Source organism: Peromyscus leucopus, chromosome 4, assembly GCF_004664715.2.
Source record: "Peromyscus leucopus breed LL Stock chromosome 4, UCI_PerLeu_2.1, whole genome shotgun sequence".
NCBI classification, from domain to species: Eukaryota; Metazoa; Chordata; class Mammalia; order Rodentia; family Cricetidae; genus Peromyscus; species Peromyscus leucopus.
The window spans coordinates 8,297,675-8,318,337 of record NC_051066.1 but is presented as its reverse complement, the minus strand read 5'-3'; the positions used below and the strand labels follow the sequence as shown (position 1 = coordinate 8,318,337).

Sequence of the window (20,663 nt, the reverse complement as noted above, 5' to 3'; positions counted from 1 at the left end):
CTGCATAGGATTTACCTGCCTCTACTCAAGTACTTTATGAGTGTATGTACCTGTTTTTGTGCATGTGTGAGTGTGTGTGTGTGTGTGTGTGTGTGTGTGTGTGTGCATGAAGAGGTCAGAGGTCAACGTGGGACATCTTCCTCAATCACTCTCCACCCTGTTTTAAAGATTTATTTTCATTCTGATTGCATGTGGTTGTGCGTGCATCTGAGTGGAATGCAGACACCTACAGAGGCCAGAGACATTGATCCCTGGAATTATGGGTGCTTCTGAGCCACCCAACATGGGTGCTGGGTCCTCAGGGAGAGGGTCAAGTGCTCTTGGCTGCTGAGCCGTTCTCTCTCCAGCACATACACCTTGCTTTAGAAATACGCCTCTCACTGGGTCTGTAGCTTGCTCACCGGCTGGCCAGTGAGTCCCTGAGAGTCTCTTGTCTCTGCCTCCCCAGTGCCACTGCACCCAGCTTTTTAAGCAGTGCTGGGGATCCGAACTCAGGTCCCCATGCTCCCATGGCAGATGCTTTACCCACTGAGCCGTCTCTCCTCAAGCATTTCTGGCCCAGCACTTTGCTTGCCATAACAGTTCTAGGAGCAAATTAAATGAAATACAAATGAGAAAAATCTAGAAAGAAGACTCCTTAGTGGTTTTTGCTTGATTTTTACTTAGTGAGTCACTCAAGCCCTATTCAGACTGATGTGAGATGGTCTGGGAGATACTGGTTGAGCGGCCGGCTTCCCACGTACCGACTCCAGCTGCTTCCAGCACGTCTCAATGTGCTGCTGGGCCTTCCGTCCGTCATGGAAGTTCTGTGAAGAAAACAGAGCAGGGTCAGACCTACACTCCTCACACTAATGCAGGAGGAAAACCCTTACACCTACTTAAGCAGCTTTAAAAATTATGTTTATGTTATGTGTGGCTGTTTTCCCTGTATGGATGTGCATGCATCACGTGTGTGCAGTGCCCATGGAGGCCAGAAGAGGGCGTCAGATCCCTCGGGGCTAGAGTTACAGATGATTGTGAGCCACCATGTGGATACTGGGAACCAAATCCAGATCTTCTGCAAGAGCAGCAACCGCTTTTCACTGATGGACCATCTTTCTAGCCCCTTAGTAGCCTTTAGGTACCATCTCATGGACGTGTGTCTGCCTAGTACGTGTGAGGCCTCACAAAGCAAATGAACAAACACTGAACACCTAGTCTGTGCAGTCCAGAGAAATGTAAGCGTTCATGCCAGGTTTGGTGGCTCATGTCTGTAATCCAACAACTTGTGCTTGATGCAAGAGGATTTTCATGAGTTCAGGACAGACTAGAGTGAGACCCTGATCTCAAAAAACAGCCGAAGTTTAAATAATAGACAAGTTAAAGGGAAATGAAAACTAGGCTGGCCGCAAAGTTCCCTTTAAGGTTTTAGACGCAGCAATATTGAATGTGAAATTGTGTGTGGCTTGCAAAAACAACAGGCCTGCCTTACTGAGACAGGGAGCCATCACACCAGATGTGGCACACTTTGAATCCCAGCACTTGGAAGGCAGAGGCAGGAGGATGTCTGTGAATGTGAGGCCAGCCAAGGCTGCATAGTGAGACCCTGTCTTAAAAGAAAAACAGACAGCAATCGCTGGGGTCATCTTCTGAGTGGCAGTGAATTCACACGTTATATCTCCACCTCCAACGGATGAGAAGTTGTATTTCTTAGCTGTCATCCTCAACCTCTCCTGACTTAGAAACTAGCCCTGTACCTCCGCGAATCTGCTTTCCGGATATGTCACATAATGGGCTCACACAGGCTGTGGACTCTTGTGATGGCAGGACGTCAATTTTTTTTTTTTTAACTATTCACATGTAGGGTGCTTTCAAGGTCCATCCTGTTGTAGTATCTGTCTACCAACTCTTTTTTTCTGGCTGAATAATGTTCCACTGAATAGATGCACCACATTTATATATCCACTCATTGGTTAGTAGTTCAGGAGAATATGAACATTGATGCTATGAACACCACTGTGAGCTTTGTGTGAACAGACATCACATCTTAGACTCTTTAAAAAATGGTTGCTTTTTTTAAAAAATTAATTTTTATTTTATGTGCATTGGTGTTTTGCCTGCATGTATGTCTGTGTGAGGGTGTCAGGTCCCCTGGAACTGAAGTTACAGACAGGTGTGAGCTGCCATGTGGGTGCTGGGAATTGAACCTGGGTCCTCTGGAAGAGCAGCCAGTGCTCTAGTCCCCTTTAGAAATGTTCTATTATTATTGTGTTTAGGTGTGCATATGATGTGTGGTGGGATTGTGGAGGCTACAGTGTGTGTGTGGAGGCTGGAGGACAACTTTCTAGAATTTGTTCTCTTCCCAATGCCTAGGGATGAACTGCGTGGCCTGAGCTATCTCATCAGCCCTGGGATCTGTTTAAACAGAAGGCCTCAGGGCAGGCATGTGACTGCTATTAACCTCCAAGGACCCCAGGGAGCCAGAGCCGGGCAAGCTGCAAGAAGGGGAGGAGATGAGCTCAGTGAGGGACCCCGGCGGCTCAGGGGTCTGACTGAGCACCAGACTGTGGGTGCCGTGAAGGGAACACCCCAGAATAGAGGCTGTGACCTGGTGAGTCAAGCTCTACAAACACTACCACGAGCCCACCCCCAGCCACGCGGGTGTCTTTTGACTGGCAGTCCAGGTTCGGACCTGAATTAACAAGAACTCTGGGTCCTCCAGGTGCCTCAGTGCATAAAAGCGCTTGCCGTGAGAAACAAAACCCAGAGTTTGATCCCGGGGTCCTACACGGTGGAAGGAGAGAACCAATCTCTCAAAGCTGTCCTCTGACCTCCTTCCATGTGCCATCCGAGTGGGCACACATGTCCTGGGTCCTGGGCCCTAACTTGAAGAGAACTTATCGGGTCCCACATGGCAGGAGGAGAATCCAAATCCACAGAGCTGCACTGACCTCCACCGGCACATCATGATGCACACCCCCCCACACACACACACCCCCAATAAATAAAGGTTTTTGTTTTGTTTTTAAAGCCCAGGATGACCCTGTATTTGGCCTGCGTTTCAGAAGGAGGAAAGAAGGGAAGCCACAGCATGAGGAGTGTAAATCGATCTGTAGTGTTAAGGCTGGTATTTCTACAGGATTCTAACGTCAGTCCATTGCGGCCTGGGTCTGAGTGCTGGGAAGAGCTGGCATGAAGCCTCATGGTAAGGTGGGTGGTTAAAGCCGGGAGGCCACCAAGGATGAACGCTCTGGAAAGAGAAAATGCTACAGACTGACAAAGGAAATAGCATCTGTCACTCGGCATCCTAAAAGCACCAGTTCCCTCTAACATTCTTCCACCAGACACTAACTGGATCGGTGGACCTTGTCTGCATGGCCAGGGGCTGCAGGGCGGTGCCCTGAAGGGCTTTGCCCTCTGGCTCTGATTAAATAAATGTGCTGCCTGCAACTGCCCGGTCAGCTTCTGGTTTGCCTGAGACCCTTGACCAAGGACACAGTCAACTCTGAGCCCCTACAGGGTTCACCCTTGACTTGGAGGACAAGGGACATCAGCAGCTCCCACCTGGTTTCCCTGGTAAATGTCCCTCCGTGTGGACTCACAAGTGCGTCCCTCAGGAGGCCAGAGGTTAAAGTGAAGTGTCTTCCTCCATCATTCTCCACCTTAATTTTTGAGAACCTGGAGCTCACTGGTTCTGCTGGACTGGCTGGTCAGTGAGCTCCTGGGGTCTGCCCACTTCTGCTTCCCATGGCTGGGTTACAGGTGTGCCCCGCCACACTGGGATTAAGGGTGCTAGGCACCCAAACTCAGGTCCTCCCTCACGTTTATACCGCAAATGGCTAACCCACTGAGCCATCTTCGAGGCCTCTAAATGCTCCTCCAATAACCCTTCTCTTGTTAGCCGGTCTGAGGCCTGCGTCTAGACTGATGGGATACCCTGCCTGGCAGTGACTCACAGGAAGTACCAGGTCCCCAACACCCTCCCCCAAGCCGTACCTTGAGCGGCCCCTAGTCAGACCTACAACTCAGCAGAGTCTCCGGACAGTCAAGCACCAGAGAAGACTGGGGAGGGGCCAAGGACAGCCTTTTGCCAAAACAATGATACTTTATTACAAGGTATGTGTTTTTGTCTCCAGAGGTCAGGTGTCACCATTCTGGGTTCTTCTGCAGTTAAGTTCTGACCATCCTATAAAATTTCTTAAAGATTAAAGTTTTTTTTTTATTTTAATTTTATGTGTCCAGGCATTTTGTGTGCATGTATTTTGTGTATCAATTGCATGCTTGGTACCCAAGGAGGTCAGAAGAAGGCTTTAGAATCCCCTGGACTGGGGTTATAGACAGTGTGAGCTTTCATGTGAGCACCAGGAACCAAATCCAAGTCCACTACAGACCTCTTAACTGGGAAACCATCCTTCCAGCCCCATCCTTCATTTTTTTTTAGTCTCTACAAACTCTAAGTCTTGTCCCTCAGGCCTTCACTTTTTAATCTCACAATGGGGGGGGGGCACGGGGGCAGGGATGACAGAGCCTGAGGCTGAGAGTCAGGGAGCTAGGGCAAGGCTGAGGGAGAGCCAGGCAGTCTGCTGATTGCAGGGTGCAAAGAGCCCGGCTGGGGAGGACAGACAGGAAGCCATGCAGAGTTCTGTGGAAAGGAAGGAGTGGGGGGCAGGAAGAAGGTGGAGGGGGGGAGGGGTGTCCTCAGGGGAAGACAGAGGCAGACAGGAAGGAAATAAGGATCCTTTCACACCGTGCTGGTCAGTGACACCTTTGGGTTCCCTAAATTCCCTCCCTGAGGCCCTCTCTCCACAGAGGACATCTGTCCCGTTCCCAAGCAGGACAGCAGTGTCCTGCTGCACACTGAAAAGGTCTCAGTGACTCGAGATTCAAAGATGGAGCCAACAGGTGGCATACAAATGTAATCCCTAACTCCATGAGCAGAAGCAGGAAGACGGAAGTTCAAGGCCTGCCTGTGCAACTGTCTCAATATAGTAAGTCAAAAGAGGGCTGGAGATTCAGCTCAGTGCAGTGGTTCTCAACCTGTGAGATGCCACCCTTTGGGGGTCAAATGACGCTTTCACAGGGGTATCCTACATACTAGATATTTACATTATGATTCATAACAGTAACAAAATTACAATTATGAAGCAACAATGAAATAACTTTATGGTTGGGGTCCCCACAACATGAGGAACTGTATTAAAGGGCTGCAGCATTAGGAAGGTCGAGAGCCACTGGTCTCGTGGTAAAGTGCTTGCTTAAATGGGTTCAACGCCCAGCACCACCCCCCTAACAATAGACACAGATAAGAATAAAATGGATAAACAGATAAATAAAATAAAAAGGAACGGTTGAGGCTGGAGGGACGGATCAACAGTACTGCACTTGGCAGAAGACCTGAGTTCCGATCCCAGCACCCACACCAGGGGGCTCACCACTGCCTATAACTCCAGCTGCAGAGGATCCAACACCCTCTTCTGGGCCTCTGAAGCCACTGCACTCATGTGCACAGACACACACAATTTAAAAACAATAAAAATAGCCAGGCGTGACAGTGTACACCCTCAACCTAGGCAAAGGCAGGTGGATCTCTAAATTTTCAGGCTAGCCTGGGCTACATAGTGAGACCCTGCATCAATAAAGAAACAAACAAATGAATATTTTTTTAATTCATATTTGGGGCTGGAAAAATGGCTCAGCAGTTAAGAGCACTGGCTGCTCTTCCAGAGGATCTGGGTTCAATTCCCAGCATCCACATGGCAGCTCACAACTGTCTATAACTCCAGTTCTGGAGGATCCAACACACACAGAGACATACATGCAGACAAACCATCAATGCATATAAAAAAAATAAATCATTAAAATAAAAGAAATTAATATTTTGCGTAATTCTGACTAAAAACCAGACAGGACATTCTCTGGCTGTCCTCCATACACATGTGTGGGAATTATACATGTGCTGTGTACCTTTCAGAGCTGGTGGCTGGGGGCAGTCTCCTATGAAGACATCTCAAGCACACTTTCCCACCATTAACCAAACACCTGAACACTGCGGTGCGAGGTAGTGATGTTCCTTGGAGTCTTTCTTCTGGAGGGTGTGGCCCCAGACTCCCCAGGAGTCCCTCGCCCTCCTCACCCCCCTGCGCATGCCTGACCCTAAGCAGGGGTCACCAGCTCCAGCTGGCTCCCTGCGGGGGGGGGGGGGGGAGGACAGTGCTTTGAACAGTTAGAAAAGTTAAACAAACAAGCAGATCTGCCAGATGCATTTGTTGTTTACAGACAAACAATGGCAGGCGCTTCTTCTCCGGACAGTGAGGGAGTGTGTCGGAAAACCGTGCCTTCTTGTCCCTGAATAAAGAGGGATTGTTCCCAGGACAAAGATGGAAGGGCTGCTTTGGGAGCCTGGGATGAAGTCATCACCACTCTTCCCTCCTGTCAGAAAAGGGACAGGAAATGCCATCTCTGGGGACCCAGAGGAATGCTAGTTACTGTCCCTGTAAGAAGACGCTTTGGGTTTCTCTTTAAAAACATAATAATGGACTAAAAAGAAAGAAAAGAAGGGAAAAGAAAGAAAGTAAAAGAAAAGCTGAGTGGTATCTAAAGTCACCTATAAGTATTGTTTTCATTTTTTTTTTTTTTTTTTTTTTTTTTTGTGGGCTTTTGGTTTTTTTTGGAGAGGGTGTTTTGTTTTGAGACAGGGCCTCTGTGTAGCACTGGCTGTCCTGTAACTCATTCTGTAGCCCAGGCTGGCCTTGAACTCAGAGATCCCCCTGCCTCTGCCTCCCCAGTGCTGGGACTAAAGGGGTGTGCTGCTATACCCAGCTCTCGGTTCAGTTTTGATTGTCCTTGAGCTTCTCCAGAAGAAGCACCCTTCAGAGAACGGTCTGGCTCAGTGGGTCAGGTACTTATTGTACGAGCTTGAGGCCCAGCATTCAGATCCCCAGCAACCCTTGGAAAACCGAGTACCTGTGTGCACCTTTAATCCTAGCACTGGGGAGGCAGGGACAGGAGGAGCCCTGGGACTCACTGGTCAGCCAGCCGAGCCCAGCTGTCAAGTTTCAGATTCAGTGAGGGACCCTGTCTCAGAAAACAAGATGGCGAGCAATACAGGAAGCTACCCAATATATGACTTCCGGCCTCCACATGTACATGAATGGGAGATTTAAAGAGAGAGAAAAAGAAAAATCTGAATATGGTTGGGTGCCTCGAACCTTTAATCTCAGAACTTGGAAGGCAGAGGCAGGTAGATCTCTGAGCTTGAGGCCAGTCTGGTCTACATAGAGTTGGATGGCTAAGGCTACATAGAGAGACCTTGTTTCAAAAAAGCTGAACTAATCCAGGCGGTGGTGGCACATGCCTGTAATCCCAGCACTCGGGAGACAGAGGCAGGCGATCTCTGAGTTTGAGGCCAGCCTGGTCTACAGAGGACAGCGAGAACTGTTACATAGAGAAACCCTGTCTTGAAAAACAAACAAACAAACAAACAAAAAACTGGACTGTGTGGTTTGAGCCTGCAATCCTGAAACTTTGGGGGTTGGGGTGGGAGCTGAGGCAAGAGATTGCTAAATTTGAGGCCAGCCTTGGCTACCTTCATAGTGAGTACCAGGCCAATCAGGATATCCATACAAAGACAGTCTCAAAACAGTAACAAAACCGTAGCAAAACCCAATGGAAAACATCTGGGAGCTAAAGAAAAGAAAGCGTCAGCCTGAAGAGAAATAAAGACGACAGTGTCTGTGGTGACTTTACTGTTCTGCAGGCTGACATGTGTTTACTCTGCCTAGGGGACAATATGGCCAACTCTGTATCTAACCACTAATGGTTAAAAAAGCAAAACAGAGCACTGTTGTGGAAACAGCCACTTCCAACACAAAAGGGAAAATTAAAAGACGACGTTCTGCGTTGGGAGCAGTCACCCGTCTGGAATCTCAAACACAGCTCGGATTCCACAGATGGAATCAAAAGAACAGACTTTAAAAGGGCAAAGACAGAGGAGCCCCCAGACAGCACGTGTGGGTTGGTCCCCTGGACTGGCAGTGTTTCAGACAGGGCCTCACTATGTAGTCTAGCTGGCCTTGAACCCTCCACCCCCTGCCTGCCTCCCTAGTGCTGGAATGGCAAGTGTGCTCCCTCTGGAATCTGGCATAAATCTGTGGGGTTCAGGCTGATGTGGGCCAAGTGTGACAACACCTTGTGGAAGCCGATCACCCCGCCCATCTGGTGTTCTGTTCTCCACCTAACCCTCAAATAGAAACATAATACGAATATGGCCATGCATTCTAATTTCATTTCCAAAGGACTATGTTCTGGAATCTATATATTAAAAGCCCTTCAATGCGGGCATTTCAGACCTCATATATCTACCCCGTCACACTCGGAAGACACCTAACCTCCCGCAACACTGATCACAAGGCATGGTTTGGGTATCCAAACAGGATGCAGGGTCTGCCTGGCCTATGGATGAGGCTGGGTTTCCTTATTTCTCTAGCTGCCCCTTTGTCCTTGGCTCCCCCTTTTCTCTGGATAGATGCCCCCCAGAAAGCTCCACACCCAGCACCCATAAGTTGTGCTTAGCCTCCTCTGCAAAGCCATCCTGCGTGCTCAGGCCTTAAAGCTCTATCCTTGGAGGACCTAGGTTAACTCACATGATACAAGGACCAACTTGAAAGGACCTTCATAGACTCCGAGGACATTTCTCCCCATCTCTTCCAAGAGTACAAAGCTGTTGCTTTTAAATCAAAGCAAGGACCTCCATGATGGGTTTAGGGGAGTGTCGGGTGGAAAAAAGAAACCTCCAGTGCCCCGTGGCTGAGAGGTCTTCTCGTCTAATTCCGTCACCCACCAGAGGACAAGTGCAGGCCCAGGTGCATGTGGGGATGGTCTAGATTTGAGGCATGCAGTGTGATACACAAGTGTCCTGTGCCTGAAGCTCATTAAATCTAGGACAGAGTAAGGGAACAGAGTGTGTAGGAGAAGGGCAGCCTGGGTGCCAGCGGAGCAGAGGCTAATGAAATGCATGACTGAATCACAAAGGCTGGGGGATGGCCCCTCCTCAGTATCTTGGAATGATGAGCAACTTGCAGATACTCAGATGCCACACCTGAGATTGAGTGAAGGAGAAGCAGAAGAGGGAGATAAGGTCTTGGCCCTGGATGGTCTCCACAGCCAGGGCGAGCATGAGTGCCGGAATCACCAGAAGGGTAGTTAGTGGCACTCTTGAATCAGCATGATGGGGAAGACAGGTGACTGCTGAGTACAGGACACACTAGACGAGGAACAAGTGGGGGTGGGGCAGGCCTGGTGGTGACTAAAATGACTAAGTTCAATCCCCAGTATTGTCAGAGAGGAGAGAGGAAGGCAAAGGAGAGAGAGGGAGGGGGTAAGAGGGGAGAGAAGGAGGGAGGCAGGGAGAGAGAGAAGCACGTAAAATCAGGAAGACAATGTGAACACCCTGTCCCAATGAACAATGAAGCTTTCACTTTGGTTGATGCCACAGATGTGGCCCAGTGGCCTGGCTCCATCCCCAGCACCCTATACAAGGGGAGAGCTGCTGCGTGTTTACCGTCCTCTCTTGGGAGGTACAGGCAGAAGGATCAGGAGCATCTTTAGCTACATAGTGACTTCAAGGCCAGCCCGGACTGTCAAAGACCCTGTCTCAAACCAAACTGAACTAGACAATCAGAACCAATAAAAAGTCTCAGGGAAAGCGTCCAATGATCTAAAACTTCCGGTCCTCTGCAGGTGTCTGCCGAGGCTCATGAAAACTTCAAGAGCCACTAAAGGCATCAATAATTGTTCCTCTACAACTTCCCAGCTAGTTACACTGGGGGAGAGCAAGGCCCAGTGCCCGGTGATCGATGGAGCGGATTTTCCAGCTGCAGAGAAAAGTGTGCCTGCTGCTCCACTCGGGCTGGCGAGACCATCTGGGCTCCTCAGTGGGAGCCCATCTCTACAAACTCCTCCCAGGAGATGAGTGGGCTTCACTGTGCTGGACCCCAGATGGACAAAAAAGCGGAGCTCAGCCAGCCTCTAAAACTCCAGTGAATTCCTTCACCGCACAAAAGTCATCAATGGGCCGGGGGTGGGGATGGGGGTGGGGGGTGGAACACGCCTTTAATCCCAGCACTTGGGAGGCAGAGGCAGGAGGATCTCTGTGAGTTCGAGGCCAGCCTGGGCTACAGAGTGAGTTCCAAGACAGGCTCCAAAGCTACACAGAGAAACCCTGTCTCGAAAATAACCAAAAAAAAAAAGTCATCAATGGCGTTATATGTCATCCACTCAATGACCTAGACCTCAGATAAGCCAGTCCGGGTCTCAGTGATGGGTTGTAAGTCTGCTGGAGACTGTTAATCTAATACACGATCAGAGCTTGACTGAGGACCATAAACCAGGCTGCCGAAAGCACTCCTGCTTTGAGCTAATCTCACTTCTGGGAATTCAGTGGGGTAGGAAGATAATCTCACTTCCCACAAAGGAAAGCGTTAGACCAGGTGCAGTGGGCCAAGCCCACCATCCCGATATCCCTTTAAAGCTTTTCAAAGCCAACATCAACTACATCATGGATTCCAGGAGAGCCTGGAACATAGCAAAACCAAAAGAGCTCAAAATACAGAGCTAAAAGGAGCCGATTGTAGAATTGTTTAATCTAAACCAATCAAAAGCAGCAAGCTACAGATCAATGAAACAATAAAAAGTACATAAACAATAAACAAACAGGGCTGGAAGCTATAAATTCATTTATGAATGACTAGAACATAAAGATGGATTATTAAAACAATCCATTTTCCAGAGGACACATAGAAAACTCTTCTATTAAATAGAGAATGAAGGATATAAACTACAGTACAGTGAGATGGCTCAGCCAGCATGTAAAAGGTGCCTGCTGCACAAACCTGGCGACCCGAGTTCAATCCCTGTAACCTACATAAAAGGGGAAGGAGAAAACAGAGTCCTACAGACCAGCACCGAAGTGTGTGTGTGTGGGGCTTTGTTCTGACCTCAACAGGAACCAGGAAATGATACATCTGACCAGTGCCACTAAGGGAAGTCAGGGACCTAGAGTATTAGGTTTGCAGGCAGAGGCTGCACCGTGCAATCAGTGGCCTCGGGGGTAAGCTATGAAAACCACTGAGGAAATAAAAGCATACATGCAGCCATGTTTGGCCCCGAGATCCAGGATGCCCGGGTGTCACCCCCAACTGGACCCTGTGTGACCGGACAGACCCACATCACCTCCCTATGCTCCAGGCTCCCGAGCAGTGGGTAACATCACAGACTTTCTACTGGGGAGGGCTAACCTGAGGTCACAGTCAGTGTTAGCTACAGACAGAAAAGGAAGTGCAGGGCTAACCAATCTCTCAGACCATCGGTGTATGACACACGCACAGGACACAGTCCTCTAAGCTTTTTGTTTAGTCGGTTTGTGATTTTTTGTTTTGTTTTGAGACAGGATGCACTATGTAGCCCTGGTTGTCTTGAAACTCGCTCTGTAGACCAGGCTGGCCTCAAATTCACAGATACCCACCTGCCTCTGGTTCCCAAGTGCTGAGACTAAAGGCGTGCACCACCGTACCTCACTGTTTTTGAGCCAGGATCTCTTGCAGCTCAAGCTGGCCACAACTCACTGTGGAGCCGAGAAAGATCTTGAGTTCATGATCTCCTTTTCTCCACCCCCCAAGTAAGTTCCACCACTGCCTTTTTTACTTTATTTTTAAAATTTATTTTGTACATCCTGTGTATGGAGATCAGAGAACAACTTGCAGGAGTCAGTTCTCTCCTACAATGTGAATCTTGGGGAATCAAACTCAGGTCATCAGGCTTGAAGGCTAAGGTCTTGTCCACAGAGCCACCTTGTGCTCTCTCCCTCCCTCTACACACACACACAAACACACACACACACACACACACACACACACACACACACACACACGCACACACACACTTTTTGAGGCAGTGTCTTGCTAGGTATTCAGTTCCACCCTCCAACTTGTAATCCTCCTGCCTCAACCTCCCGAATGCTGGCATTAAGGGCCTGTGTAACCACACTGAGCTATGCATTCCTTCTGAAGAATGGCAGCGATGATATAGGAAAGAAGAGATGGCTTCACAGCGCCACATATGAAAATACCACAAATATGTATTTGTTGACAGACATTCTTCCCAGGATTTCTCGAGATTTCACAATGTTCTTAAATGTCAGTCTCATTTAGTTGCAGAACACTTCAACAAATAGAGTGGTATTTGCAGATCCTCCTGACGGAGCATATGACTCCCAGCCTGGACTGGTGACTGGTGACATTCCTTACAAACAAAAGGCTGGTTTAGTGGTCAAGAGCACTGGCTGCTCCTGCAGAGGAGCCGGGTTCAGTTCCCGGCACCCACATGGCAGCTGAGCCTGTGACTTCTGTTCCAAGGGATCCAGTACCCTATTCTGACCACTTTGGGTACCAGGTAGGCAAAACACATAAAATAAAACAAGTAAGTCTTTTTGTTTTTTGTTTGTTTTGAGGCATGGCTTCTCTGTATAGCCCTGACTATCCTGGAACTTGCTCTGTAGACCAGGCTGGCCTCAAACTCAAGAAATCACCTGCCTCTGCCTCCCTAGTGCTGGAATTAAAGGGGTGTGTCACCACCGTCAGCTTAAAATAAATAAATCTTAAACAAAAACCAAAACTTTTTAAGGAACACGATTTAAGAGATGATATAACAGATTATAAATAGAGAATTAACAATGAGTAAATAAGATAATCCATTTACAAGATAGCAAAGGCATATGAAAGTCCTTATCTATAAACTTTTAGAACTAAGTTGACATTAACACAACGTGTGTGTGTGTGTGTGTGTGTGTGTGTGTGTGTGTGTGTGTCTGTGTGCGCGCGCGCGCGCATGCACTGGGGACGGAGAGGCAAGTGTGCAGCACCGAGCCGCACCCCTGGTGAACTGCAGGAAAGAGGTCTCCACTGCACTGCACCCCAGCCCTGGGCCCCCCTGTTACTTCCCAACTGCTGTTCCTCTCTCTCCCCTGCACTTTGTGGCCTGCCTTCTGCAACGCTGGACCTTACGAGGTGGGCAAGGGCGTCCTTGTCCTGGAGGAGCAGACATTTCCGTGAGGTAGGAGAAGACAGTGGGCAGGGGTTACTGGGGCGTGCGTGCGTGATCAGCACGCACAAGGTCCTGTCGCTAGCCCTCCAACTCCCCCAAATCTAGATACTGTTAGGCGCTATGCAAGAGTGATGTCAGGGACAAGATGGCTCAGAGGTTAACAGTGTTGGCTGCTCTCGCAGAGGACCTGCGTTTTGTTCCTAGCACCCATGGTGGGTGGCTCGGCTCACAACAGCCTGTTAACCCCAGTTCGAGGGGATCAGAGGCCTTCTTCTGGCCTCAGGGGGCATCTGCACACTCGTGGTATACATACAAACCAACTGACTCCAGCTCTGTCTCTCTCTTTAAACCACAGCAAAGCTGTGGACATGGTGGTACATACTTCTAATCCCAACACTCTAAGGCAGAAACCGGCAGATGTCTGTGAGGCCAGCTAGTCTACAGAGTGAGTTCCAGGACAGCCAGGACTACATAAAAAGACCCTGTCTCGAACAAAACAAAACAACAACAAAACAAAAACATTGCAAAGGGGGAGGGTGAGAGGCCAGAGGAATTTGGTAATTTTAAGTGAGGCAGATGGGAAAGTCTGCTCTGAGGAGACATTCCTAAGGAATAGGCCCTGAGGTGTCTGGCAAAGGCTCTCTGAGGGAGAAAAACCTGCACAAAGGCCCTGAGGGCAGAGCACAGTGAAGCCAGTGACACACAGTTGGTGGAGCGGAACGGGGGAGGGACATGGCTCTGCCGTACTCCGTCTCCTGACTCACTCCTAAACAATGGACACTTGCTAAGAAGGTAGGAGCAGTTTATCAGCTCTGTGGGTAGAGGAAGGTCAGTGGTGAGAACACAGCAGAACCCTAGACAGGAAAAAGAGGGAAACCTTTGGAAAGGTCAAGGCAAGTTCAAAAGCAGGCCAGCAGGCCAAGGCTTCCTCCAGATTCCCTGTGTTTATTTTATCTTTATACTAGGTGGTAAGGTTTTGTTCTAAGCCCCAAGGTTCTGTCTCACTGCTTCCTAGCTGTTTCACAAAATAAAATACCAAACCAGGTGGTGGTGGCGCATGCCTTTGATACCAGCACTTGGGAGGCAGAGACAGGAGGATCTCTGTGAGTTCAAGACCAGCCTGGTCTACAGAGTGAGATCCAGGACAGCAAGGGCTACACAAAGAAATCCTGTCTCGAAAAACAATAAATAGGGACTGGAGAGATGACTCAGTGGTTAAGAGCAGTGGCTGTTTTTCCAGAGGACCTGAGTTTAATTCCCAGCAAGCACACGGTGGCTCACAACCATCTAAATGGGATCAGATGCTCTCTCCTCTGGCATGCGGGTGTACAAGCAGGCAGCACTCACGTGAAAAATAAAATACATTAAAAAAAAAGGAAGAAAGAAAAAGAAAAATGATGAACAAACAAACAAACAAATAGATAAATAAAATGCCTTGGTTCAGTAGACAATGTTGGGAAGCTTAGGGTCTGACACGTGGGCCAGCCAACTGGGTGTGGTGGGAGGCCCTTTGAGCCTCCACTGACAGGACACCAACTACAGGCTGGGGTGAGACAGCTCACAGCTCAGCAGGCAAAGGAATCCACTCCTCCCGGTTGTCTTCTGACCTCTAAACACACATCATGACATGTATTAGTATACCCATCTCACACACACACACACACACACACACACACACACACACACACACACACACGCTGGCCTCCACCTTCCTGTACACCGTCATGCCTGATTCTAATTTTGTATGTTTTATATTTATTTTATGCATATGAGTGTTTTGCCTGCATGTACGTATGTGTACCACATTTGTGCTTTGTACCCCAGGAAGTCAGAAGAAGGTCTTGAACCCCTTAGAACTGGAGTTACAGATGGCCGTGAGCCACCCTGTGGGTGCTGGGAACTGAACCTGGGTCCTCGCAAGAGCAGCCAGCGCTCTTCACCGGTGAACCCTCTCTCCAGCCCGTTTGTTTTTTAAACAGGGTCTCATTTTGTCACCCTGGCTGGTCCAGAACTCACTGTATAGACCAGGCTGGCCTTGAATTCAGAGATCCTCCTGCCTCCTCTACTGCTCAAGTGCTGAGATTAAGGCATGCCTGCGTGCGTGCGTGCGTGCATGCGTGCGTGCGTGCGTGCGTGTGTGTCCTCGCTCCCTGGACCCTTGTTTTTGTTTGTTAAGACAGGGTCTCAATATGCAGCTTTGCAGGTCTGGAACTCATTGTGTAGCCCTGGTGGTCATTGAATTCACAGAATTTTCTGCCCGTTTCCCCGGTGCTAGCAGGTGTGAGCCACCATACCCAACTCCATGTGGCTATCTGATGGGAAAACACCCCTGTCCATCTTTGGGGGGAAGACACCCCAATATACATTACCGATTTCCTCTCCTGCTTCAGCTCCTGCACATAGCGCATCAGGTCCACCGTGATCTGTGACGTCATGTTCTCAGAGATGACCTCATGCTGGCCGGCATAGTCATTCATCTCATTCAGGGTGGAAAGAAACGCTTTACATGCCGTATACCTGGGGACAGAACACACCAGCTGCTTCTCAGACAAGCCCACCTCCATCCTCACATGCTTCACTTGAGGAAATACTAATTAAAGTCAGTCTGCTGCACCTGCCTCCCAGAGGCTCTTGCTGGTTCATTACACAACGGCTCAGAATTAATTATAACCCAAACATGGCCACAGGCACTCTGTGAAATGCAGTCTCTGGTTCTGTTCATTCTGAGTCCAGAGATGGTCCCAAACCCACCCACCCATGTTCACTAAATACACCAGGCACCCGGACCTACATCAAAGATGATGCCTCCACCATGCACAATGACCCATCACTGCTGACTGAAACAGGCATAGTTCTTGGATGGATGAATAATTAGGACTTCTGACTACAGAACAGAGCACAGACTCTATGACAAGGTTCTCAACCTGTGGATCACGACCCTTTGAGGGTCAAATGACCCTTTCTCAGGGGCTGCATATCAGATATCTACATTCTGATTCACAAGAGTAGCAAAATCACAGTGATAAAGTGGCAACGGAGATACTTTTATGTCGGGGTCACCACAGCATGAGGACCTGGATTAAAGGGTCGCAGCGTTAGGAAGGTTGAGAACCACTGCTCCAAGGCTTATACCCCACACTGCCTGCACACGCCTGCAGGACCTCCTAAAACTTTCCCTAATTAGTTTAATGGAAACGGTCCAGAGCGGGTCCCGTGGCTCAGGGCCAGGGAGGTTAAGGAAGCCTTCTCATTGTCGCCCCCAAGTTGAAACAGACCCAGACAGGAAGGCGGGATGGGACTTGTGTGACAGCATGCAGCTTCCTCCCCTCCCTTCACAACCACCACCGACCACACACGCATCTCACCACACATCCACCAGCAACGGACGTACTTGTATTCTTCTTCTTCCTTTGAGTTCTTCTTGGGTTGGTATTTCTTTGAAAGATTCCTAAGACAAAAATGCAGACAATGTCACCTTCCTTGGAAGTACGTAAAGACATAAGGAATGAAAGATGACGTGTGCGCTTCGCTGGTTTTCAAAAATTTCATGAAGTTGCACAATTAAAACCCATTTGTGCTGGGTGGAGGTGGCGCATGCCTTTAATCCCAGCACTTGGGAAGCAGAGGCAGGCGGATCTCTGTGAGTTCGAGGCCAGCCTGGTCTACAGAGCAAGATCCAAGACAGGTACCAAAACTACACGGAGAAACCCTGCCTCGAACACCCACCCCCCACCCCCCGCAAAAAAACATTTGTAGGGCCAGCAGGATGGCTCAGGGGGTAGAGGCAGCTTGCTGCCAAGCCTGGTGACCTGAGTTTGATTCCCCAGGACCCACATGGAGGAAGAAGAGAACCAACTTGTGCAAGTTGCCCTCTGACCTCTGCATGCCACGGCATACACCCCCTTACACACATATCCTATACAGTAATAAATAAAAAATGTTTACAAATTATCACCCCAACAGATGACAGGAGACTCACCTCTCTCATTTGTACATACACTCACACACATGAACCATTCTTCCACAGACATGCGGATGTGTAGCAGATTTCTCTAATAAACACAGGTTTAAAAAGCAAAGTTTTCTTTGTGTGTGAGGGTGTGTACTGGGGTCACGGGGGAGAGGAAGCACTCCATGCTGAAAGACCCTTCGTCAGTCTCTCAGAGGAAACAGAGTTAAACTCCAGAGCCAGGGTGGAGGGGACAATTGGGGTGGGCGGGGTGAGCACAGTGACAGATTCTTCTGTGCACGGGAGCGGGGGGCACTGAAGAGCCCCGTGACTACATTCCAGGTATTTTTAGTGTGCAGGTTTAAATAGTAACCATTCCTCCTGCCAATCATAACTCACACATTGAAAACACCACTCCTAAGTTCACACCTCACATAACAAGTCTCAAAACTGTGATTTGAAACCAAAGCACTTGTTTAAGTCCACCTTTCCTTTTGAGCTTCTAGACCTGCACAGCCATAAACATAATTTCAACGTTACATGGAGCTGAGGGAAGCTGAGCCTGACTAACTGTGGTAAATGCTGCTCTGAACGGCTGGCTGGCAAGAGGGCTCAGTGGGTCGAGGTAGTTAGCTGGCCTCCAGGCCTGATGATGTGAGTTTGGTACCCAGCACCCACCCTGGGGAAGGAGAGAACTGATTCCCACAGGTTGACCTCTGACCTCCGCATGTGCACCATAGCTGCACCAACCCCCTGCCACCACCACCACCAAACAAACAAACAAAAATTTGAAGACTTGTTCTGTGGTCCAGGCTGGCCTTGAATCTGTGGTGACCCTCCTGCCTTAGCCTCCTGAGTGCTGGGATTATAGGCCTGGGCCATCATGCCCAGCGAGAAAAGGTACTCTTCTTCCTGGAATTCGATATGTAGCCAGGCTGGCCTCAAACTCACAGAGATCTGCCTGCTTCTGCCTCAAGATTGCTGGACCTAAAGCTGCGTGCCACCGTGGGCAACCACAGGCATGAAAATCACCGTTTACCATCAATTCCTAAACAAGATCAAAGACCTGTCATGGGCGACATTCTGTTAAGACCCTATGTCGCCTTGGCTGTCCTGGAACACTTTATGTAGAGCAGGCTGGCCTCAAACCCACAGAGATCTACCTGGCTTTGCCCCTCTGAGTGCTGGGATTAAAAGCATGCATCACCATGCTCCCCGACCCCCAACTTTTTTGCAAAAGCCTGAGTGAGAGTGAGTGTGGTGTATGGCGTATTCGCTCGCATCCGAGCACCCACACACACGGGCAGAGGCCAGCAGCCAGCAAGGCTCCTGTTCTCCCTCTCTCCGCCTTGTTTCCTTGAGACAGAACCTGGAGCCAGGCTGGCAGCCCGCAAGCTCCAGCGACCACCTAGTCTCCACTCCTTGCAGCATAAACGGTCATGCCCAGCTATTTCTGTGGTGGCTAGGGACTTGAACTCACACCCTCATGCTTGACCAACATGCATTCTTACCCACTGAGGCACCTCCAAACCCCAAGTCCAAGGTTCTTTTCTCTATCAACCCTTCCCAAACCCTTACCCTGGGGATAGGCTTCCTGGCCTTGTATTTTATTTTATTTTTTTTAAACAAAAACAAGCCTGCAGGGAAGCCCTCAAAACATCGCCCTCAAATTTATGGGATCTGCTGAGGAACCCAGTGTGCTTCCTATACGGGTACACTAACGAGAAGGAAAGAGAAAAACAGAGTTTATGAGGCTGCTGGCTGAGATCTGGCCAACCCTGCGGGCCAGGGGGACTTTGAAAGCAGACCTTTGGGCCCCTTTCCAGGTACTCTGAACCAGGATGCGCAGGGTGGAGCCCAGGAATGTTTGGGGCTGCTCTTTTCTTTATTTTTCTGAACCACAAGATATCTGGATCACAGTGGCAGGAGAAAGGTCTTTCTCAACAAACGAAAGGCACCGCATAGAAGGTGATCAGGAGAGCCGGGCAGCGGTGGTGGCGCACGCCTTTAATCCCAGCACTCGGGAGGCAGAGCCAGGCGGATCTCTGTGAGTTTGAGGCCAGCCTGGTCTACAGAACGAGATCCAGGACAGCCAGGACTCTGTTACACAGAGAAACCCTGTCTCAAAAAACCAAAATAAAATAAAATAAAATGAACCAGGATGTAGCTCAGTGGTAGAGACTGCGGGGGGGGGGGGGGGGCAGAGCAGGAAGGTTTGTGTCATTTGACAGTAAACAACAGGAGCAAGATGCTCACCTCAGTCCACACACTTTTAAAGGGGTACCTGAGAACAGAGACGACGATTTGGAGGCGATCAGAATGATTTTCCCACATGAAGGGAAGTAAGGCCATAGCCCTGAGTCAGTTCAGACAGAAGCAGACTGAACAGGGAAGATTCACGCAGGGACAGGGGACCTGCCCTGATAATATCCATGTTGCCCCTTCCCATCTGTGGACTCTGAGGACATAGGCAGTGTGGGCTAGTCTGTGGTCTCCACTCCTCAGGTCTCAAGCTGCAGGCATGAGGAATTCCTCATAAACCTAGGGATTCCACAGGAACATGGACAAAGAACTCCTGACAAAGACTCAGCCCACAGTCCAAAATGCCAAGGAGTTTCAGGACAGACGATAGCTCAGAACCCCTTCCTCAGCTGTGTCCAGCCTCTAGCCTCCAGACTGAGCATACAGCAAGCAACATCCCAAGGGACAGTCACTTCCAGGGCTATCGGCATGTGATGAGTGAGCTGGGAGTCAGCTAGAAGACTTTCAGCCTCACCTCCTTCGGTCCCTGTGACAGGCAATCTTCACGGTCAACATGAGCTGAGGTAGAGTCACCATGGAAGTCCACCTCTGGGTGTGTCTGGGAGGGCGTTTCCAGAGAGGTTTGACGTAGGAAGGAAGATGCCCGAATGTGGGCAGCACCACCCCCTGGGCTGAGGTCCCCGAATGAATGAAGTAACCCGAGCACCAGCATTCACCTCTCTGCTTCCTGACTGCAGCCACACTGTGACCAGCTGCTTCAAGCTCGGCCACCATGATGGACTGTGTCCCCCTAAACTGTGAGTCCAAACCCTTCCTTCCTATTGGTCACAGCGATGAGGAAACTCAACAACTTCAGAAGGCAGAACTTCTCACTATTCACCTTTTACAGTTGAAAAAGACAAATCCCAGAGAACGACGAACCCCAAATCATACTTCTGTGAAGCAAGGGCGGGACTCTCTCCCTGGCACTGGGGACCGAGAAGATGAGCTCAGCCACTTCAGCAAACTCTCCAGGTCAAGCAGACCCAATGTGAAAAGATTTGTCAGACACCATTAGAGAAGAGGAAGAGAAAGAGAAGAGAAAAGGAAAACCCAACCTGCAGGAGAACAAGCAAGTCACCACCCCACCCCGCCCCTGTGGAGTATCTCACACCAGCAGCAAACTTAAAACACAAACCTGGCACAGCAATAGAGCTGCGCAGGACAATACGACTCACTCAGGAAATGAACTTTGGGCGAATGAATAAACACACCAGGCTTTATCAAATTCGACAAGAAAGGAGCGAGATAACCACAGTGCCAAAACAAGACCATAACCGGAGAGCATGCCCAGCATCCAGGCAGAGCTCGGACGCATGGTCACACTGCATGGACT

General features: G+C 49.4%; 1 protein-coding gene across 13 annotated transcripts in view; it reads right to left on the bottom strand.

Moving 5' to 3' along the window:
* The window catches only part of Fnbp1 (formin binding protein 1), a 119,155-nt gene that overhangs the window by 49,967 nt on the left and 48,525 nt on the right, over positions 1-20,663 (bottom strand). For all 13 annotated transcript variants that reach the window (XM_028884639.2, XM_028884640.2, XM_028884641.2 and 10 more), the window contains exons 3-5: positions 16,469-16,525; positions 15,447-15,594; positions 744-806 (exon numbers count right to left, since the gene is read on the bottom strand). In XM_028884639.2, the coding sequence (XP_028740472.1) occupies positions 744-806; positions 15,447-15,594; positions 16,469-16,525 (268 nt within the window). The remainder of the gene's footprint in view (positions 1-743; positions 807-15,446; positions 15,595-16,468; positions 16,526-20,663) is intronic.